This window comes from Anabrus simplex, chromosome 3, assembly GCF_040414725.1.
Source record: "Anabrus simplex isolate iqAnaSimp1 chromosome 3, ASM4041472v1, whole genome shotgun sequence".
In the NCBI taxonomy this organism is placed as follows: Eukaryota; Metazoa; Arthropoda; class Insecta; order Orthoptera; family Tettigoniidae; genus Anabrus; species Anabrus simplex.
In genome coordinates, this window is record NC_090267.1 from 131,185,370 (window position 1) to 131,209,855 (window position 24,486).

At 42.0% G+C, this 24,486-nt stretch overlaps 1 protein-coding gene across 1 annotated transcript in view; it reads right to left on the reverse strand.

The window, feature by feature from the left end:
• Nucleotides 1-24,204, reverse strand: part of LOC136867102 (uncharacterized) — a 422,324-nt gene extending 398,120 nt beyond the window's left edge. Inside the window, exon 1 of the mRNA XM_067144205.2 lies at nucleotides 23,948-24,204. Within this exon, the coding sequence (XP_067000306.1) occupies nucleotides 23,948-24,181 (234 nt within the window). The 5' untranslated portion in view covers nucleotides 24,182-24,204. The remainder of the gene's footprint in view (nucleotides 1-23,947) is intronic.
• Between the last annotated feature and the right edge of the window lie 282 nt (nucleotides 24,205-24,486).

The window sequence follows — 24,486 nt, forward strand, 5'->3', positions numbered from 1 at the left end:
CGTCAACTTACTCGACAATCTTTCTAGTGGCGCTCTCCCCTTGGTCGTCACATAAAAAAACTTGAAATTTAAATTCTCAGAGTGTTCGATGGAAGAGGAGTAGTTGCAGCATAGAACAGGTAACCACAGGCGATATATCTCAACGTCTCGTGGTTGTCATTAAGGATTTAACATGAGAAATGCATGCCTGTACAGCTAGGAGAAGCTGTCTAGCTGCTGTTAAGTGATAAATGGTTTTGTTTATTATTATTCCTCTGGACTGGCCATTTGCCCAGTCAGCTGTGTGCGTGTCAAGTGTACAATACGAGACGAGAGAAGCGAGCCCTTGGTCTCTGGTTTGTTTACACTCTTAACCCGAGACAGAGAGCAAGAAACTCCTTTGCAGAGAAGAGTATTTTGACATTACGAACCTTCCCAGCAAGACCGAAACTAACAAGACCCAACAAGAAAATGTTGAAAAGAGACACGTAACTATTAAGTACACTAACGAGCGAGTGGATGCGCGGTTTAGATCACGTAGCTGTCAGCTTACATTCGGCAGATAGTGGGTTCGAATCCCATCGTATCTTATTTAATGCCCGGGCTGTATCTTAATTAAGGCCACGGCCACCTTCTTCCTAATTCTTCTTCTTCTTCTTCCTTTCTTCTTCTTCTTCTTCTTCTTCTTCTTCTATACTTAGCCCTTTCCTGTCCTATTGTCGCCAGCAGATTTAACTGTGTCGGTGCAACATCAAGTAAATTGTAAAAAAATCTAAGTTCTACAAAGTAGTAGTGCGTGGTTTGTATTCGTTATATCCACGCACTTGTCCTGTAGTTTGAACTCTGTTCTGGATCGATCAAAATTTTCTGTTGATGGGCCATTCATGTTAATAAATATTGAAGTATAAGGCTGCCCGATCCCGGAGAAAAACCTGCCCCATCTCCACAATGTCCAGCACAAATCTCACATGAAGTGACTGGGATTTGAACCACGGAACTCAGCGGTGAGAGGCCGGCGCACTGCCGCCTGATCTACGGTGGCAAGCTTGAAACTATTAACATTATTTATTTAGTGGCATTACAAAAATGTTGCAAAATTTGGCCTGGGAATACTTGGAAGAAAGGAGACGAGCTGCTCGACTAAGTGGTATGTTCCGAGCTGTCAATGGAGAGATGGCGTGGAATAACAGTAGACGAATAAGTTTGAATGGTGTCTTTAAAAGTAGGAAAGATCACAATATGAAGATAAAATTCAAGGGGACAAATTGGGGGCAAATATTCGTTTATAGGAAGGGGAGTTAGGAATTGGAATAACTTACTAAGAGAGATGTTCAATAAATTTCCAATTTCTTTGAAATCATTTAAGGAAAGATTAGGAAAATAACAGATAGGGAATCTGCCACCGGTTTTCATTGTCATATTTCATTCCAGCAGCACTCTCCAATATCATTTCATTTCATCTATCATGCATTGCCCCAGAGGAATGCGACAGGCTTCGGCAGCCGGAACAATTCCTATCCTCGCCGCTAAATGGGGCTTCATTCACTCGATTCCTGACCCGGTTGAATGGCTGAGTTGAGTGTCTTTGTTGACCACACGCTAGAAGAACAATGTTTCATAAAAAGTTATATATAGTGGGTTCGAACCCCACTGTCGGCAGCCCTGAAGATGGTTTTCCGTGGTTTCCCATTTTCACACCAGGCAAATGCTGGGGCTGTCCCTTAATTAAGGCCACGGCCACTTTCTTCCCACTTATAGCCTTTTCCTGTCCCATCGTCGCCATAAGACCTGCCTGTGTCGGGTCGACGTAAAGCCACTAGCAAAAAATAAAATTTATATGACTGTAAGGAGTACACTGTATGATCATCTGGAGATCCTGAATTTTCTTCGCGTTTATGTTGATCATGTCTCCGTAAGTATGTCCTTGTGGCAATGTAGGTATTGTACGGGAATGACTTGGCTGGAAGTTGAACATTTACTCGCCATCAAAAATGTTCCTTGTGTGCATAACAACTGGATACATCCTCAGACGTTAGGAACTGCTCTTCAGTTCGTGTTGGCTTCTTTTCCAAGGAAGTTTCAGCTTTACGTTCACTGGTGAGCTACGCAAATTTCCTCATTCCCATCCCTCCATTTTGTCACCACACAACAGAAACAACTGACTGCACAAAATAGCTAACATTTGGATCATTGTGATCAGTGATCCTGGAAACTCCCTATGTCCCCGACATAAGGTGTTTCCAAAGGGATTCTCAGACGTTGCACTTTTTAAACACCGCGTTAATGTTCTCTGAATATACAGCGTTTCTGGATACATGAAAGAATGTCTTTCTAACTACACATCGGTGTACACGCATTTCTCCCAAAAAGTGGGCATACGATGTTTTCAATATGATCTATCCCAAAACCACATCCCATGGCGCAACAGTCCGTGAAGCGCCTTGGCCTACCAAGCGACCGCTGCTCAGCCCGAAGGCCTGCGGGTTACGAGGTAACGTGTGGTCAGCATGATGAATTCTTGGCACTCTAGACCGGGATATGATCGATTCATTTGTTCTTTTACTTTTCTCCAACTCTGATGGGTTCTATTATCAAAAGTCAAAAAATCCTTGAATACGTAAACCTAATTCAGAAGTTGCGACGTGAAACAACACATTAGAAGAAAACACAACCGAGCGGGTTGGACATGAGTTAGTGTCGCGTAGTTGTGAGCTTAAATTCGGAATATGGTGGGTTAGAATCCCACCGCCGGCAGCCCTGAATATGAGTTCCCGTGGTTTTCCATTTTCACACCAGGATGTGCCTTAATTAAATCCACCGGGGGAGTTTGCCATCCGGTTAGGGGCGCGCAAATGTGAGCTTGCATCCGGGAGATAGTGGGTTCCAGCCCCACTGTCGGTAGCCCTGAAGATGGCTTTCCGTGGTTTCATATTTTCACACCAGGCAAATGCTGGGGCCACGGCCAATTCCTTCCTACTCCACAGGCCTCTCCTGTTCCGTCGTCACCGTAAGACCTGTCTGTGTCGGTGTGACGTAAAGCAAGTTGTAAAAAGAGTCACGGCCGCTACCTTCACAACCCTAGCCCTTTCTCGTCCTTGCGTCGCCGAAAACCTCGTGTTAGTGTGACCTTAAACCACTAGGAAAGAAAATAATATTAAGTTTCCCTTTGGAAAAATCAAATGATCGTTATAATATGTCTTTCAATAAAATGTGTGACGTAATGTTACTTAGGAACCGTGCAGGCTCTGATGTGAAGTATTGATGGATGGCCGTGATATACGTATCCTTGACCTGTGCAGCTCTTAAGGTACTGTTGCTAGGTAACATCGCGTCACACATTTTGTTACATGACACTATTTTGTTACACGAGGGGCTGCCTGGCCGAGGCGGTAAAGGCGTGCTCGGTTCGCCTGGAGGACGTGGGTTCGAATCCCCGTCAGGAAGTCGCAAAATTTAAGAAACGAGATTTCCACTCCCGGAGCTGCATATGGCCCTGAGGTTCACTCAGCCTACACCAAAAATGAATACCAGGTTAATTCCTGGGGGCAAAAGCGGCCGAGCGTGGAGCTAACCACTCTACCCCATCAAGTGCCAAGGTTACGGATAGTGGAAGCCTTTATCTTCCACCCCTCCAAGGGCCTTCATGGCCTGTATGGAGATGACCTTGCTTTTTGCTTTCATTTTGTTACACGAATGTTTATGTCAAAAAGAAAATACATAGAGAACTGTGTATAGCGGCTCAAAAAAAGGAATGATTGCATGGTATTGTACGTTCCTCGCGTTTAATATATTATCAGTCTTAATTTTAATTATTACTGAATCATTTCGATTATTCTATGTTAAGAAAATAGTATTGCTCTTATTGACCTACAGCGAGCGAACATACCCCCTCTAGACACCCATAATTCCTTGTGATTAAGGAATATTATAATGCACTTTGCATGGTATTATGAAAGAAAGGAAGGAAGAAAAAGGATGCGGCATTTTTTTTACCCTTGAGTTAATAAAGTAACTACTTATCATTCTATATTTCGTAAATACATTCGCAGGGAGGAAGAACAATGCCGGGAACAGCCATCGCTTTTTTTGCCTTCCTTAATTTTCCTTCTGAGCTGCTCTGGTACATGCAAAGCTTTATACAGTTACGTTATGAATCGCTGGCGGATTATCCTGTTGAAGAGAAGTCATCTATTTATTTGTGTGTGTGTTCTACTATACTTGTACTGTACAGCAGTTGTTACTAAAGATTTTTATGCTGTGCTGTGCAGCACACTTGTACTGATACAGAAATTCGCTATGATTTGTATCTGTTCTTTGTTTTGTTATTTAGCTGTTTTTTTCTTAAGCAAATTTTACTTTTTTCACCTGTACCACTTTTTTGACAAGGCCACTTCATTTTTACCATTCTTTTCGTGAGGCGATACGACGGCGCAGTAGTACCCGTGGTTCCCTGGACCAATTTATTGAACGTGATTAACTGAATCCCTCACCCCCGAGCCTATAAATATTGTGTTTTGTTATCCCCCGCCCAATTCCCCTTGAATTTAAATACTGAGTTTTGTATCTGCAGTAGTTTCCTGTTGTTGCTTTAAAAATCTGAATAAGGACGGCCTCCCCTCTAAAACTCCTAGACTTTGATTTCATAAAAGTAATCTTCAGAATCAAATACTGAGTTTGACAAACTTATCTTCCTATGTTTTCCTGTGATGCTGTTTAGCAGAGCTGTTGGATTATGGCAACCTTGTTGCCATAAGAGCAATACTGTTTTCTTAACATGGAATGATCTACTTGGTCCGGAAATTACACATTCTATTCCTTTACTTGTAGAGAGCTGAAAATGAAAAATGTCGACGAACTGTAGTTCTGATATGGTAATATCCGAGTTTCATTTTACATATTTATACATATTCTCACTAATATTATAAATTGCATGTATTATGCGAAGAATGTAACATTTTTGTACACATAAACAATATTAACTTTATTTAACAGGCCTAACGTTTACTTTATTCATTTTCAGGGCATGAGGGAAACAGGAAATTAACTACAACAATACATTGTTTAAAATACTCTGTGATTATCGTATATCACGTCATTCATTTCATCTCCGTAACTCCTCAGATGAGTTTGACGTCAGGGAGGGCATCCGGTCGTAAAAATCGCTACGAAGATTAATCACACTTCATACCCGACCCCGTGAAGAAATGGGGCAAGTGCTGGACATAGTCTCTGCGATTTACAGTGCATAACATTCTTTTTATACATCTGAGGTATTTTGATTATCCCCTTAATTTGAATATTTACTAAGTAACTACACTTACTTTTAACATTAGAAAACAGTAGGCTTTAAGTCATAATAAAAGGGAAACACGAACATTTTTCTAAATGTAATGCATTTAATGCAATAATCATTTATTGTGCTCCAATATGATTTGGTACATGCATATAGAACTTTAAACATTTACAATGGAACTTATTCACTATTTCAATATATTTCTAGACTAATTTTTTTTCAGATTATTTATTAATTTTGTCCTAGACGTAAACCTCGTTGTATAGTCTTTAAGACATGCATGTATCTTACCCTGCCTAAGTTGTGTTAGAGCTTAAATTGTCTGCCTGTTTGAATCAATTGAAAACTGGAAGAATGTCTGAGTGCCTATAATAAATTCACATGTCGTTTAATAGTTAACTTGAGAAAAAATGAATAGCGACCCTACAATTCTACAATTGGGGCCGATGGCCTAGATGTTAAGCCCCTTTAAACAACAAGCATCATCATCATCATCATCATCATCATCATCATCATCATCATCATCATCACAATACAACAATGTATCTATTGCTACATTTAATAATATCTTTACGCCTGCACGTACGTATAATTATTTATCTTCTCCTTCCTTATTTTCTCTTATTTCGTCTTTTAATTTCTTTTCCCACATTCCTCTTATGATTTTACAAAGTGTTGCTGTTTTTCTTGGTACTTTCCATTCTCTATTAATTTAGCAATGGTGTAAAATTCATGTTTATTATCGATTTTACTTTTATCCTTTCCATCTGCATATTTCTCTCTTACCTGTCTTATTTCTTTACAGTCTTTTAGTAAGTGAGCAACTTCCATGTCCTTATTGCATAAAATGTAGAGACTTTCCTCATTTCCCTTTTTTGTTAACATTTCAGTCCTTACTGTCATATTTTCACTTATTTTACAAAATTCAACCAGTGTTCTCTTGCTGTTACAGTCTGCCCTTATTGTTTGTCTTTCAGTGTCTTTCACTCTTTGAACCACCGTTTTACAAAATCCCTTGTCATTTCTTGACAAATTCCTTTCCCAGTAGTAACCCATTCCTATATCATCCAGTAGATTCTTCACTCCATCCACCCAGTAACCCTCATTTTGGTGTTTCATTTGGTGCTGGTATGCTATCCTAAGAATTTCACCCCCTGCCCCCGTCTTTAGCCTCCACGAAAATTTAATTATTCGTTTAACAATATCCGCCTGTTTACTCATTCCTTCACACATCTTTCTCACTCCACTATTTGCGGTGCACCTTGGCAGTCCCATTATTATTATTTTGGCACATTTATAGTACGCGCACCTTTTAGCGATACATGGACCCCCTAGTGCTGAATCGGTCGACCTCATCTTCGAGATTCTGAATCGGTCGACCACGGGTATCTTCGAGATTCTGAATCGGTCGACCTCCGGTATCTTCGAGATTCTGAATCGGTCGACCTCGGGTGTCTTCGAGATTCGTATTGGCAACCTTTGAAACAAACTATGAATCGCTTATGTATCGCTGTGCGACATCTGGCGTGCACTTTACATACTAGTACTGTTGTTGTTTACACAGCAAAGCCAAACTATAGAATTCATGCTATAATAGGAACAAGATTCGCATCGCGAAATGTTATATAATGTGTGTATGACACAGCTGTTGGCTTAAGATAATAAAAGTTTAGAAAATTAATATTGATCGATCATATTATCGATTCAATTCGGATTTCATTTCCATTCAGTTGGCAGTATTACCGGAACCGGAAGAGCTCCCTCCTTACTCCTCACCCCCGTACAAAGAAATATCGCTAAAAGGTGCGCGGACTATACTTACAACTACTTAATGCATTTATACTACTACATACTTCAATAATATTACATATTTCACAGGATTTACTACATGTTTATGTACATATTTCTCACTTTAATACATAAAAATCAGGGTCCTACTAATAACATATTAAATACAGTACAAAGAAAAAAGTCCATGCGCTCCTCATTTTTGAATGACCGCACATGTTGATGGTCACTGGGTCTTAATAGATTGCTTAGTGTGTATGTGGAAAAACTACGGAATACAATTTTCAGGGCTGTCGACGATGTGGATTTGAATCTACCATCTCCTAAATGCAAGCTTATAGCTATTAAATCCGTACGATTAGGCTCCGAGAAGTTTCAAAGGTGCATTGTCATTTGCATTACAATTGAAGAATAATACATTAATGTCCAACCGATAACTTGCCGTGAAGAAAGAAGTCAAGATATTTGTCGCTGCCGAAAAAATTCCTGGCGATTTTGGCGAGCTGTGACATGCTAATTGAAGATCTCCAGCCGCTATATAGCAGAGACCGAGTACAGTCCACAGTTAGGGTCACTGTGGACATTAATCACACAATTCAGGTCAAATGGACACCTATAAATCACAATTTAAAAGCTGAATAGATGCCAGACAACCGCATAGTCCCGTGCTCCGTTGTAGAAGAGATTCAAGCACGCGGAGATTGCCTCGAGTTCTTTATTCCTTTCAAACCCGACTAAGCCTACACTTTCCAGAATCGTATTTACACCACACGTCATAGCAACAGTCAAAAGAGGAAACACATTAATCATCACTACAGCAGGAGAATCAGATCAAGCTGTTTAGGCAGTTCAAATGTCCACCTCAAATACAGTAATGTCTAAACTAAAAACATACATTCTGTTTTTCCCAGTTTTGGTAATTACAATATTCACCCCAAATTACGTCTAAACTGAAAAGAGTAATACATTATCTTTTTCCTCTGGTTTAGCTGGGCCGGGCTGAGTGGCTCAGACGGTTAAGGCGCTGGCCTTCTAACCGCAACTTGGCAGGTTCGATCCTGGCTCAGTCCGGTGGTATTTGAAGGTGCTCAAATACGACAGCCCCGTGTCGGTAGATTTACTGGCACGTAAAAGAACTCCTGCGGGACTAAATTCCGGCACCTCGGCGTCTCCGAAGACCTTGAAAAGTAGTTAGTGGGACGTAAAGCAAATAACATTATTATTATTATTATTATTATTATTATTATTATTATTATTATTATTATTATTATTATTATTATTATTATTATTATTGGTTTAGCTGGTTAAGATGTTCTCCCCAAATAACGTCTAAACTGAAAACATAATCTTTCTGCTTTCTCTAGTTTAGCCAGTAAAAACATTCGCCCCAAATAATGTCTAAACTGAAAACATATATTATCTGTTTTCCCGGTTTAGCTACTTAAAATAGTCACCCCATATAACGTCCAGACGAAAAACATATATTATCTGTTTCCCCCGGATAACATCTAGACTGAAAACATACACTATCTGATTTCACTTTCAATAAAAGTAGCAACAGGCTCTCAATATACGATGCAGTATTTTTCCGAGTGGTGGTGATTATTCTCTTAACAGGAGGTACAACTGAGCAACCATCCTCTTGACACTAATCAGAGGAAGTATGGAAGAGGCCCAACACTTCGAAAAATGAAGGTGTCGGCAAAACAAAGGCAAGAGCCAGGATGGACGTAAAAAAAGGACTTCCTAGGCATCACAAACCTAATACCGGAAAGGACTAGAGGTGACCAAGTGAGGTCGATGGAAAGCTGCCACAATTAAGTGGAAGCAATACCAGGCTTAGGTAAGGCCCCGGTGGTCACTAATACCCACTCTCAAGTCCACAGGCCCTAGAGTCCCTCTTTTAATCACCTCTTACGACAGGCAGTGGATACCGTGAATGTATTCTACCGTCCGTAACCAGAGGATCCTTTTTCAGGATGTAGGGACATCATAACGAAGTGGCATTGTTATTGGTTTCTCACCAAAACGGCCGCGTTTCGATCCCGACATATGCTTGTGGGATTTTTTAAATTTAAAGACACGTCCCCGTCGTTTCGATTTCACTTACAGAACTGGAGGTGGTGGTGGTGGTGATTATTGTTTTAAGAGGAAGTACAACTAGGCAACCACTAATCAGAGGGAAAAATAGAAGGTATCCGACACTTCGAAAAATGAGGATATCGGTCAAAGAAAGGCAAGGGCCACAAAGGGCGTGAAAATGAAAGACTCCCTAGCCCTCGCAAACCTAATAGCGTCGGGGTCAGAAAAGAACAAGGGTTGACCAAGGGAGGTCGGATAGGATAGATGAAAGTGAGGAGCCTGGCTCAAGTAAGTGGAAGCAATGCCAGGACTCAGCTGAGGGCCCCGTGATCGCCAACCCACGCTCCAAAGTTCAGAGCCCCTGATGCCCCTTTTAGTCGCCTCTTACGACAGGCAGGGGATACCGTGGGTGTTATTCTACCACCTCCACCCACAGGGGGACAGAACTGGAGGTCCCCTAACTATGATCGAGGTAGTCACGTAAAACTACAAGCTTCATTCCTTGCTTTTTTTCTTTTTCTTTTTTTTTTCGAGAAGTCAAGAACTTTTCTTTTTCCCAGTTTATGGGGGTTGGCACTGAATGAGAGTTTGGCCCAAGTTCACGGTCGGATGCCTTTTATAACACCGTTCCTATGTAGTGAGATATATTCAATAGTGTGTGTTTCTGTAGTGGTTGGAAAAATGGTGTGCTGTATGTAGATGAAGAGATGTGTATTAACACAAACATCCAGTCCCTAAGCCTGAGAAATGAACCGTACGCAGTTGAAATCTTCGGCTTGGTCGGGAATCGAATTTGGGACTCTCTGAACTGAAGGGCAGTACGCTGGCAATTTAGCCAAAGAGCCGGACTGTTACTTTCCCTAGTGGTTTAAAGTGACACTAAGATAGGTTTTTCGGAGAAGATGACACAAAAAATGTGTTCGGTATGGAAAGGAAGCGATCGTGGTTTTTGCATTTTCCTCAGCACGTGCCTGGCGAGAACATAGGAAAACCATCTTCAGGGCTCAGCACTGTAACTAACTGTAACTGCTCTGTACCTGCCAACTCTTCTTTTCTCTCAACCCCGACGATATTAAATTAGCGAGCGTAGGGAGTTTTCCGCTTTCACGATGGTAGTGTTACACAGATAGACGGTGGGATAGGAAAGGGCTATGAATAGGAAGGAAGCAACCATGGCCTCCATTTAGGTACAGCCCCAGCATTGGAGTGGTGTGAGAATGGGAAACCAATGAAAACCATCTTCAGGGCTGCCGACAGTGGGGTTCCAACCCATTACCTGCCAATGCAAGCTCACATGTGCGCGCAACTTGCTCGTTGTTCTGTTATGTACCAGTAAATCTACCAACACGAGGCTTTAAGTACCACCAAGCTTAGCTGTGATCGAACACTCCACTAAGTTGGTCTCAGAAAGCAGCGCTCCGGCATATGAGCCACTCAACGGGGCGATAGTTCTTTCAAGGGCCAGTGCAACTAGAATAATAATTCTTCATTAGCTCACATGTAAAAGTCTGTCTATTGAAGAACCGAAGTATCAGGAAAAAAGTGAAGGCCCAATAAGGACGTGAAAATGAATTCTCTAAGGCTAGTGATGGGATAATCGAATACTTTTAATGATTGAATGGTCCTGCTCCATGGCTAAATGGTTAGCGTGCTGGCCTTTGGTAACAGGGGTCCCGGGTTCGATTCCCGACCTTAGTTAATTCCTATGACTCAGAGGCTGGGTATTGTTGACATCTACATTATTAGATTTCAATCTTAGACAGGGCCTCATCCTCACAGATGTGCAGGTTGTCTATAAGGTGTCAAATCAAAAGACCTGCACCAGGCTTCACCGGAGGCCACACGACATTATTATTACCAACTAATTACCCCAGGTTGAAAGTTGCTGGGGGATACCGTGGGTGAATTCTACGCCCCACCAACGCGAGATTCGCTGTCACGGATTTCGTGTCCCTCTCCTTTCGTTTGCCCTTACTATCCTGCTTCGAAGGCTCAAACCTCTTCCTTCTTCGACTTCAGATACGACGATCATCTCATTCTTTCCTCTTAAAACGATAATCACGGCAATCACCTCTTAGAAATCAGTGGCAATTGAAAACGCCTAAAACATACAATACACAATTAAGTAAAGCCTGTGTAAAACACGATGGCTGTAGTATGGAGGAGAGGTCATAGCCTACACCACCAATTTTGGACTGTAAGGTCAAGACAGCTGAACTGGCAAGGTCACTATCTTTCACGACTAGCCCAAACAGCCATGCGTTGGACCGAAAACAACTTGCCCACGTTGACTTGAATTAGTGTCGCCTTAAAAACTACGGACCGAGCTCGATAGCTGCAGTCGCTTAAGTGCGGCCAGTATCCAGTATTCGGCAGATAGTGGGTTCGAGCCCCACTGTCGGCAGCCCTGAAGATGGTTTTCCGTGGTTTCCCATTTTATCACCAGGCAAATGCTGGGGCTGTACCTTAACTAAGGCCACGGCCGCTTCCTTCCCATTCCTAGGCCTTTCCTCTCCCATCGTCGCGCAAAAAAGAAAAAAAACTACGGAGTTGCGCTGCCCACTTTAGTTAACAACAAACTTCTGTTATAAACTAAATTTCAGCTAGGAAAACAGGGGGACCTAATATCTCATATTTGCTCCTTCACATTGCGAAATCATGTTCCTGGTGACAGAATATTAAATAGTTCACGACGTAACGAACGTTTTATTTCCACTAGGAATGAGAGGTTTATTATACTGTACTGTACTCAGATTCAAAAGATTAATAAGAAGCTGAAGAAGAAGTCAACATTCCCAATACACTTGGAAATTGATATTAAAACAATAACAGCAAATTCCCTCACCCCTACCCGTGGATCAGCAGCCCATTACGGCTTGCTCTGATGAAACAGTTGCTCCCCAGCCTGTAAGATACAGAAGTTCCACGTGATCAGTGCCACGGCATCCTCAGCCACATTACTTGGCTTCCTTGACCGATCTCATTGCCTCTCAAATCAAACAGCCTCCCAATTGGTCTCAGAAACTTTAGTGAACCCCGTTCCAGCCTCAGTCTAGAATTAAATTTCCAAGAATGGCTGGATATCAAACCCAGATCGTGCGGGTAAGATGCTATCCCTATACCATGTTACTGGCTAATACTGTAACAAAATACTCAGTAAAAATCCGGCGGAACACTGATGGCTACTTAGCCTAGAGTTTGGGATGGTACATTCCCGTGGTACAGAAGGCTGGTGGTTGTCCGTCTTTTCCCCAAGGTATCGCATTCGATTCCAAGTGAAGTTACTGGCATTTGAGGGTGTTAAAACGGGACAACTCGCAGAACGTAATTCCGGCACCCTGGCGTCTCTTAAAATCTACAGCAACTGAAGGGATGGTATACTGAGCTACAGATTCAGTTCCCTACCCTGCTTTTAATTTATACTGGGGCACAGGTTGGGGTTCCTACCCTGCTACGTATATTAAAGGTGGTTTATTTTTTTTACAAGTTGCTTTACGTCGCACCGACACAGATAGGTCTTACGGAGAAAAGATGATTTGAGGTAGTGGTTATGGTGAATGATTATTGTTTTAAGAGAAAAGACAGGTTGCCTATAGGTGTCAATTCGAAAAATCTGCACCAGGTCTATACGCTATTTTTATTTTTATTTTATTTTTCTATTTGCTTTACGTCGCACCGACACAGATAGGTCTTATGGCGACGATGGGATAGGAAAGGCCTAGGAAGTGGAAGGAAGCGGCCGTGGCCTTAATTAAGGAACAGCCCCGGCATTTGCCTGGTGTGAAAATGGGAAACCACGGAAAACCATCTTCAGGGCTGCCGACAGCGGGGCTCGAACCCACTATCTCCCGATTACTGGATACTGGCCGCACTTAAGCGACTGCAGCTATCGAGCTCGGTGTTTATTATTATTATTATTATTATTATTATTAGTAAATATCAAAATTAAGATGAGCCCGCCTGGTGGCGATGATCGTTAAGGCGTCAAGTCTATACTGACACCGTGGTTAGCCGGTTCGAGCCCCGTTGGTGAAAAAATCACCGTTAGAATGTTGGCCGGCAGGGTGGGAGAGGTGGTGGTATACAATTTATAACTACTTTGCGTGCCAAAAGCGTAGATTCAATTCCAAACCTCTCTCCAGTGCTCACAAGGAGTGTAGAGTGGGGGAATATGATGCTGCTGCTGACGGTAATTCGTCCGTAGGATGGGGACGTAAAGCCTTAACCAGACCCCTTGGTGCTATACGACAGGAGTAGGCTATGTGCCGGCTCTGGGTTTCACCCTATTCCTTCCTACTATCATATATCACGTTATTAATTTCGTCCGATTAACTCCTCTGATGGAAGCCTCAGTGGCTCAGAGGGCAGCGCGTCGGCCTTTCACCGCTGGCTACCGTGGTTCAAATCCCGGTCACTCCATGTGAGATTTGTGCTAGTCAAAGCGGAGGCGGGGTAGGTTTTTCTCCGGGTACTCCGGTTTTCCCTGTCACCTTTCATTCCAGCAACACTCTCCATTATCACTTCATAGCATGTATCAGTCATTAATAAATCACTTTGGCAGTGGCGACCCCATCGTACTAATAGCCTATATCTGCTTCATTCATTACATCCCTGACCCGCTCAATGACTGGAAAGCAGATTTTCAACTCCTATGATGAGGCTGATGACGTAAATGTCGTTCCGAAGATCCATCTCACTTAATGCCCGACCCCACAGAGAAACGGGACAAGGAGTGGAAATACATACAATATGTGATACATGCACACCCTAGTGCTGAATCGGTCGACCTCGGTTATCTTCGAGATTCGTATTGGCAACCTTTGAAACATAAACTATGAATCGCCTATGCATCGCTGTGCGACATCTGGCCAACACTTTACGTACTAGTACTGTTGTCGTTTACACAGCAAAGCCAAACTATGCTAGGAACAAGGTTCGCATCGAGTAATGTCATATAATGTTAAATAATGCATGTGACACAGTTGTTGGCGTAGGATAATAAATGCTTAGAAAATTCATATCGATCGATCATATTATCGATTCAATTCAGATTTCATTTCTATTCAGTTGGCAGTATAACCGGAACCGGGAGAGCTCCCTCCTTACTCCTCACCCCCGTACAAAGTAATATCGCTAAAAGGTGCGCGGACTATACATACCTGCATACATGCATACATAATCGAAATAAAGCGGACCCTTTTCAATGAAGTGTTCGACGCACAATGCAGCGTAACATCGAGGACATTTGGCAACAACCACATGACTGTACGTACCATTTTCAACGCAGCGAACAAACGTCATACGATAATGTGACAAACACAAACTCGTTTGATCAAATGCGCAATGTTACACGGAAAGGAACGCTCCAGCCGTTTTCGGCGACCTTAATTGAAGTTTCATAACAATTCGCATGTAGTTCGGTGCGTTCGAACAAAAATATTTCTCTCTTTGGACGCAGTGTCCCATTGTTTCCCCATTTCTTGGTAGCTACGTGCGTGGACCTACAGACTAATCTTAGTCTCAGTTAATTACACACACCAATACAGAAAGCACATCGGCATAGGCTATCAGTCATTACACGCATAAGTAGACGGGATTGCGATGAGTCTTATTTGAAGCAGCAACAGTGACAACATATCAACAAAACTCGTCAATATTCAGCAAACACACAACAGAAACGCACCGAGCGAGTTGGCTTCGCGGTAGCTGTAAGCTTGCACAGATGGTGTGTTCGAACCACATTATCGGTGGCTTTTCGTGGTGTATTATTTTCACGACTGGTGCTGTAGCTTAATTAAGGCTATGGTTGCTTGCTTCCCAGCTCCACCCCATCATCGCCGAAACATATCTGAGTTGGTCCGGTTAAGCTACTACTACTACAAAAAAAAGTGAAGTGTACTGACTAATAAATTAATCTATCTACGCGAGGTGGTTACAGGCGAGCTTAGTTCATCTAGCAGAAAGTCGAGAAATTTAGAACCGACATTTCTTACTTCCATTTAGCCTACAACAAATAATATATAGCTTTTACGTCCCACTAACTAATCTTTTACAGTTTTCGGAGACGCCGAGGTGCCAGAATTGTATGCTGCATGAACATTGTGTACTGTGCTTTAGCACCTTCATATAGGCTACAATCGGACTGAGCCAGAATGGAAACCACGACGGTTAGCGTTCAACCGTCTGAGCAACTCGGCCCGGCCCTACAATAGAAATAAGAACAATAGAGCTGTTTTTTTCTCAGTGGAAGCTTTTAGATCCATTACCATAATGGCCTCTATGGCCTGTAAGAGAGAGAGCTTTGTTTGTTGCAAATTTTAATTCAATTTCATGAATCATTTGATTGTTATATTTTTAATTTACAAAGTTGATTAATGAATTGTCCGCCTCTGTGCTGTAGTGGTTAGTGTGATTAGCCGCCACCTTCCGAGGCGCGGGTTCGATTCGCGGCTCTGCCACGAAATTTGAGAAGTGGTACGAGGGCTGGAACGGGGTCCACTCAGCCGCGGGAGGTCAAACGAGTAGAGGTGGCTTCGATTCCCACCTCAGTCATCCTCAAAGTGGTTTTCCGTAGTTTTCCACTTCTCCTCCAGGCAAATGCCGGGATTGTACCTAACTTAAGGTCACGGCGCTTCCTTCCCTCTTCCTTGTCTATCCCTTTCGATCTTCCCATACCCCCGCAAGGCCCCTGTTCAGCATAGCAGGTGACGCCGCCTGGTCGAGGTATTGGCCATTCTTCCCAGTTGTATCCCCCAACCCAATGTCTCACGCTCCAGGATACTGCCCTTGAGGCGCTAGAGGTGGGATCCCTCGCTGAGACCGAGGTAAAAACCAACCCTGGAGGGTAAACAGATTAAGAAGAAGAAGATTAATGAATTAGTCCAGGTGTTGATAAACTGGGATCCACGGATCTCTTGGGGGTCCATGGATGGGTTTCAGTGCGATCCGTGAAAGTCAAACAAAAATGAGCAGTAGCATTTTATATTGTCCATACTTCGAACGTGTACCGCAGAAGATTAGTGCCTATCGCTGAAAAATTGTAAATAATAATAATAATAATAATAATAATAATAATAATAATAATAATAATAATAATATACCGGGCGAGTTGGCCGTGCGGTTAGGGGCGCGTGACTGTGAGCTTACATCCGGGAGATAGTGGGTTCGAATCTCACTGTCGGCAGCCCTGAAGGTGGTTTCCGTGGTTTAATTAAAGCCACGGCCGCTTCCTTCCAACTCCTAGGCCTTTCCTATCCCATCGTCGCCATAAGACCTATCTGTGTCGGTGCGACGTAAAGCCACTAGCAAATAATAATAATAATAATAATAATAATAATAATAATAATAATGGCTTTACGTCCCACTAACTACTTTTACGGCTTGCGGAGACACCGAGATGCCGGAATTTAATCCCGCGGGAGTTCTGTTACGTGCCAGTAAATCTACAGACACGCGGCTGACGTATTTGAGCACATGCAAATACCACCGGACTGAGCCAGGATCGAACCTGCCAAGTTGCAGCCAGAAAGCCAGCACCTCAGCTGTCTGAGCCACTCAGCTTGGCTGAGAAATTTTAATTTTAGCAATGCATAGTGACTATTTATTATGAACCATCCCAGTTAGACAGCAAACCATTTGTGCCTGTTTTTACTGCAAATTTTTAGTAGACTTATGCGTAACAGGCTGAGCGCTGTTTATAAATGCATGAAAACCGGACTGAGAGTCTCAGACGGTTGAGGCGCTGGCCTTCTGACTCCAAAATGGCAGGTTCGATCCTGGCTCGGTCCGGTGGTATTTGAAGGTGCTCAAATGCGTCAACGTCGTGTCGGTAGATTTACTGGCACTTAAAAGAACTCCTGCGGGACTAAATTCCGGCACCTCGGCGTCTCCGAAAACTGTAAAAGTAGTTAGTGGGACGTAAATCCATTATTATTATTATTATTATCATTATTATTATTATTATTATTATTATTATTATTATGAAATGCATGAAAAATGAATCTGGCAACGTGGGATGTTTGCCGCAAAAAAGGGACGAATTTGATTGTATGTCAGAGACGGCACGCGTGTTGCTTTGTCGGAGGTCATTTTACAATTTAGGGGCTGCCTGGTCGAGGCGGTAAAGGCGTGCTCGGTACACCCGGAAAGACGTGGGTTCGAACCCCATCAGGAAGTCGTAAAATTTAAGAATTGAGATTTCCACTTCCGGAGGTGTACATGGCCCTGAGGTTCACTCAGCCTACACTAAAAATGAGTACCAGGTTAATTCCTGGGGGCAAAGGCGGCCGGGCGTAGAGCTAACCACTCTACCGCACCAAGTGCCGAGGTTACGGATAGTGGAAGCCCTTACCTTCCACCCCTCCAAGGGCCTTCAATGGCCTGTACGTTGATGACTTTGATTTTACAATTTCATTTCATTAATTATATTCATGACAAATAACGACGGCGTTATCTGTGAAATGAAATGTAATGCTGAATTAGGGACTGCATTTTATTTGTTTTGTTTTTTGCAGTTCGCACTTGATTGCGTTTCTACGGAGCAGCCATTAAATTTTGCATGATAAAGACTGAAATAATTTCGGGTTAAAATAGTTTATTCATACATTGTGTATGTCATACATTGTATGAAGCAATGTTTGCTCTAAATAAAGCTGCAAAGTTGTATTGATGTTTATTTTTATAGGGAAGGGATCCATAGGTTCCACTGATTTTCAAAAGGGCCCATGATACTAAAAAATGTTAAGAGCCCATGCATTAGATGGTTTCTTAGAACAATATTCTGTAAATGTGCAATGCATAAGTGTTTTATGTACACATACGGTATATATGTAAAAATCAGCATTGCTTAATTTCTTGGTCCGTAAGACATTTTAATATGACCTCGGGATGGAAGGCATGGAGAAATGTTGGGCCGAACCAAGCTTGGCTTCCAAACAAAATTTTGTGCGCAGAGTGATGGACTGTACAACTTCGGCATAGAAACTGCCAGTTTAGTGGTATAGTCAAGCGAAAAGTGAGAGGATTCTGGTAGCGTTTGTATCATGGCTCAGGACGGTTATATTTAGCACGTTTCTTGATTTCAATATTGCAAGATACTTCTTTAGTTACCGAGCGAGTGGGCCACACAGTACGACCGGAGTAGAGTTACGGTTCGGACACCATCCCCTTGCAATCATCAGCAACGGTGCCGAACTTAGTGGCTAAGCACTGAGTTTCAGAGCCCAGGGTGGTGGTTTCGATTCCGGTTCAGTCGTATGGTATTTCTCGAGGTCCAGGTCGCTTAATAATACTGTAATATTAATAATTTGTTTAGCGTACCTTCAATCGACATAGATTTTAAGAAAGGGGAGTGATAGGTGTTTTTTTCTTTTTTGCTAGTTGCTTTACGTCGCACCGACACAGATAGGTCTTATGGCGACGATGGGACAGGAAAGGGCTAGGAGTGGGAAGGAAGCGGCCGTGGCCTTAATTAAGGTACAGCCCCAGCATTTGCCTGGTGTGAAAATGGGAAACCACAGAAAACCATTTTCAGGGCTGCCGACAGTGTGATTCGAACCTACTATCTCCCGAATACTGGATACTGGCCGCACTTAAGCGACTGCAGCTATCGAGCTCGGTAGTGATAGGTGTGTGGCATTTCATGTGACTTCTCATAAAGATCACCAGGGTTTGAATTCCGATCAATGTGTATGTGTGATTTTTGAAATCAAAATTAACGACCCTATGTTTTGTATTTCATGTAAAACTTTACTTCTCTTGGCGATGATCAAGGTATCAACAGGCACGTAGGGGGTAGTTACCGACTGCAGTTGCGCCTTCCCTAAAATTAATAAACACCACCTCACAACCGCCTCAAAACGTAATACAAACTTACTTTTTTAATTGTAAGAAGCGAAGAATTTTTTCTCGAGTTGTTGTTTATCGTGCCGGAAGTCAAAAAAAAAACTGCAGTTGTCACAGTTTTAACACCTCCAAATGCCTCCGACTCAGTATACTGTAGATCACATATGATATCCTGGGGAACACGCCAATGACTAACCTACTACGCCACTATGGACGGGCCCTGTAATCTGTGTCAAATGGGAAGCTTTTTGACTTGACATGCTACTCAGAATTGTCCAACCAAGTGGCTGGTTGCGTTGTCGCGTTATCCCATCCACTGGACGCATGAGTCAGCCCAAAATATTTTTACTTCTTAAGAACGACTGCATTGGAAATAACTTCCCATTTGGCACAGTTTATAGTAGTTTGTTTAAACTTTCTACCTCCGATTCGTGACAATACGCACAATGTAACAGATCTTGCATTTACCAGAACTCATCATAAGAATTCATAATGGCTGGCTGAGTATGCTGCTAAGTGACTACTTAAATGCGAGTGACCCATGGCAGTAGATTTACAAAGAACTTAAGAAATTCTCTGAAGACCGACAATAGTAAAAGCGATGTTAAAGACACTTTTATAATATTACATTCACGTTCTTTTTTTTTTTCTTTCTTTGCTCAAATCTTCATTAAGAGGAACATTCTAGTACCTTCGTACATCTTCAGAATAATTGCAGTTAAAAGGACGGCAAGTGCCCATTATTATTATTATTATTATTATTATTATTATTATTATTATTATTATTATTATTATTATTATTATTATTATTATTATTATTATATAAAATAAGAGTTTTGTCTGTACATTGCTCAGAATTTGAAAATAATAGTATTTCTGTATCGGCCATGTCCACAGCAACAAGGAAATGCACTTTTTACTTTTCCGTAATGTCTGTCTGCCTGTCTGTATGTATGTATGTATGTACACGCATCACGAGAAAACAGCTGAAGAGAATTTCATGAAAATCGATATATAAAGTCGCGGGATGAGCCACTACAATCTAGGCTATTTTATTCACGCTGAGTGAAATGGTAGTTTAGGGGAAAGCCTAAAATTCAATACTCAAATATTTATATTATTAGTGGTCCTATCGATAAATACTACATAAGTGAAGTTACATAGAATTACATTTTCGATCATTTATGCCTTATACATTTTTACCGTACCGGCTATGATAACACAGATATTCATGAAATTCGATTTTTGTTGCGAAGTCCACATCAACGCCGAGCCACGAGAAAATGGGTGAACAGAATTTAATGAAAATCTGTATATAGAGAAGAAACTATAGTCTAAGCTATAAACAATTTTACTAACCCTGGATGAAATGGTAGTTTAGGGGTAGGCGCCTAAAATTTAATTTTTAAATACTTATGTTATTGGTCTTATAGAAAAGTACTACTTAACAAAAGTTATAGAGAGTACAATTTCCGATCATTTATGTTTTAATCAGTTTTACCGTACCGACTATGATAAGAGTAGTATTTCAGAGTCGGAAGAAAACTAAATGTGAAGGCCTGTAATATCGAAAGCGCATAACATTGATCAACAATAACATTACATTTACCATTGTTTGTTGTGATGTTCTTTGCCTCTTATGATGCCCTCAACTCCGATAGATGGGATTACTGTTGCGTACCGAGTATAGCAGCCTGACTGAATATTAGCGGGAAATAGCTGGGGAGTTAGAAAACTGTTTTCTTTAGCATGCCATCCCTCTGGTCCATACATTGTCTGATACTGCTGGTGCGTAACCCTCTGGTTCATCATAGTATTCCAGCTATTCGATCCCTACTCTGACGCGCTGTTTTGAATGAGCGGTGTGGACATTTGGCAGCGGCTCACTTAGTAATAGTAATATGACCTGGTCTAGAATTACAATTTAGGCCTATTCCAAATTATAGCACCACAATTCACCAAATAATTCAAAAATCAACCCTGAAAAGAGCCGTTTCTTAAGAAAAGCGTCTTTCTCTTCACTTTTATTAAATTTTGTATTCATTTTATTCCAAATTAGCAGTGAATAGGGGTTTTCCCCTCTGGCTTGAAGGGAAAAAACGCCTCCAAGTCAGATAGATGTTTCCGCCGCCAGTGTAGTGAAATGAGATTTTGCGACTCAGCGGGTACTCCTAAGAAACAGATTAGTGAAAAGGGTATAGATTTGCCCTCGGACTCTCCACTACTCGACGCCCCCACCCCCACCCCGAAAAAGTCAAAGAATGTTCGCGGATCACGGCTCTCTGCGGCTTGGTCATTCCAGCTATGGAACTTTGGACGGTTTGATCGACAGCGTAGTACTGTTCGTTAAAATTGAGAAAATGCGTAGTTTTTCATTTGATCGAGTATTTCATATTGCTTTTAGTCGCGTCATTCCTACCGACGTTCATTGTAATGACCTACGTTCATTTCACTTGGGAAACCATTAAGACAGTCTATTTGAGGTTGTAAAAAAGCAGATGGAGAGTGAGTGTCTGCCATTATAATGAAAACTCCCCAACCTGATTGTGACTGATGGTAAACAAGCGGGCCTACGATTCCAATGAAAATTCCTTAACTCAGTCTTCATACGAAAAAAGACGTTTGGTGACTTCCCCGTCACGTTTCTAGGGTAACGTTAAGAGCGATTCAGTTTAATATAATCTTGCTCAGAACGTGTACCTAGAATTCTGTATACAATGTAGAATTCCGTAGCGAAGCACGGGTAGCCTACATCAGCTAGTTTACCTATATAATGTTTTGGCTTCACGTGCGACAAACTACATTTCTGGTTTTCAGAGACACCCGAGGAGCTGGAATTTTGTCCTGCGGAGTTCTTCTGCGTGCTGGTAAATTGTACCGCAACGAGGCTGGCGGCACCTTCAAATACCACCGGACCGAACTGGGATCGAACTCACCAACTTGGACTCAGAAGACCAGTAGTTCTCTAGCATCGGAGCAACTCCGCACCTATTATTATTATTATTATTATTATTATTAGTAGTAGTAGTAGTAGTAGTAGTAGTAGTATTTATTCTAGCAACTACTCGACATTGGAGAATATTAGATCGTCAACAACTGCTCCTAAAAATGTATATGAGCCAGTTGGCCATGCGGTTAGGGTCGCACAGCTGCGAGCTTGCATTCGGGAAATAATGGGTTCGAATCCCACCGTCGTCAGCTCTGAAGATGATTTTCCGTGGTTTCCCATTTTCACACCGGACAAATCCTGGGGCTGTACCTTAATTAAGGCCACGGCCAGTAACCCTTTTCCACCCCTCCGTCACCGAAAACCTTCGATGTGTTAGTGCGACGTTGAGCAGGTAATAATAATAATAATAATAATAATAATAATAATAATAATAATAATAATAATAATAATAATAATAATAATAATAATAACAATAAGAATTACTAGGGGACCCGTGCGAGAAATCTCGCATGTTCATAAATTATGTGGTGCAGTAGCCCCCTGGTGAACTACTGGTGAACTAAGGAATACATAAATCAGTACAACATTGGACAGCCTTACTTACCACTTAATGTAATCTTTGAATTTTAACATTCATGGTATCCACTTGAACGGAAGCAAATCCAAGTGCATCATTATACTGACGGATGTTCCGGAAGTAATTTTCGGTTTTGCTATCATTCTTTTCTTAACTGATAATTACAGCATATTATGACATATAAGAGGCGTCTCAGCGGCCAAAATGTGAAGTGGACAACAATGATGGCGCGTAATTTCCTACAGCAACAGTTTTTGCAAATCGCACACTTCGTAGAAGTTTTTAAACTCATTTGTTAAATAAATTATCGATATTTATGGAATGAGAAATCAATTCGTCACTGCTAATGTATATTCTCTTTCTTTTGAATGCTCATTTGTCACGATCGGTTACTTGTGAGTGCCGCAAAAGGGATCTCTTGTTTTCTATTTTACCGGGCGAGTTGGCCGTGAGCGTAGAGGCGCGCGGCTGTGAGCTTGCATCCGGGAGATAGTAGGTTCGAAACCCACTATCGGCAGCCCTGAAAATGGTTTTCCGTGGTTTACCATTTTCACACCAGGCAAATGCTGGGGCTGTACCTTAATTAAGGTCACGGCCGCTTCCTTCCAACTCGTAGGCCTTTCCTATCCCATCGTCGCCATAAGACCTATCTGTGTCGGTGCGACGTAAAGCCCATAGCAAAACAATTTTTTTTCTATTTTCTTTACGTCGCATCGACACAGATAGGTCTTATGGCGACGATGGAATAGGAAAGGCCTAGGAAGTGGAATGAAGCGGCTGTGGCCTTAATTAAGGAATAGCCCCGGCATTTGCCTGGTGTAAAAATGGGAAACCACGGAAAACCATCTTCAGAGCTGCCGACGGTGGGGCTCGAATCCACTATCTCCCGATTACTGGATACTGGCCGTACTTAACGACTGTAGCTATTGAGCTCGGTCAAAAGGGATCTATACTACTGAAATAATATATATGATGATAATAATAATAATAATAATAATAATAATAATAATAATAATAATAATAATAATGATTAATAATAATAAATATAAATAATAAATGATTTATTGTTATTTAGAATTTTTCGGTCTTACACGGGTGATATTCATACTCAAATGTTAGGTATTTATTTGGCAAGTAAACTTATAGTTTTACGGTAACGTTGGTGATGTGATTACAGTGGAATTTATACCACAGATATATGACTTAATATTTCAAAAGTTACCACGCGCTTTATTGAGAAGTCAGCGGCTATACCGCTCAGCTATTACATCCCCAGTTTATTTGGAAAATGAGTATGTCTATAGGAAAAGTACTTTCGAAAAACATTAACGTCATGTTGACCTATTTTAGATTATTTTCAGAGGTTATATTCTGAAACATGGGGGCCAGGTTAAAACAACCAAGAATCCGCGAGAGGGGTCAAATATTGGCCTACCTCTTGTACTCGGTCATATTCATCTTCTTCCTCATCCTCATACTGGTCGTCCCTGCCGATGTAAATAGGTCTCGGCTCATCGTCATCGGCGCTGTCCTGGACAGGCGCGTCGTTCTCCAGGAGCAAGTAGTCGTCCTCTCGGCCATCCAAGATGAAGCGGTCATACAGGTGGTCGCCACTGCCGAATGCCACTCCGATCGCGGCTGCTAGCACACAGGACACCAGCAGCTTCATGCTGCCCTCGCCTCGCGCGCGTACTTCACTGACTGCCAGCGCACAGCTAGGCCCAGGCCGCCCCACTACCGGCACTATACAGCGCCGCTAGCGGCCGAGCGTTCGGGCTTAAGGGGATCTGGACGTCAAAAGGCATCAAAAATTCGAATTCTTCTTTGAATAGAGTAAGCTTTTCTGAATACAAAAATATACATAATATGTGTATGTTCCTGCAATAAACATGTATTTTAAATGGTAACACTACCGGGCGAGTTGGCCGTGCGCGTAGAGGCGCGTGGCTGTGAGCTTGCATCCGGGAGATAGTA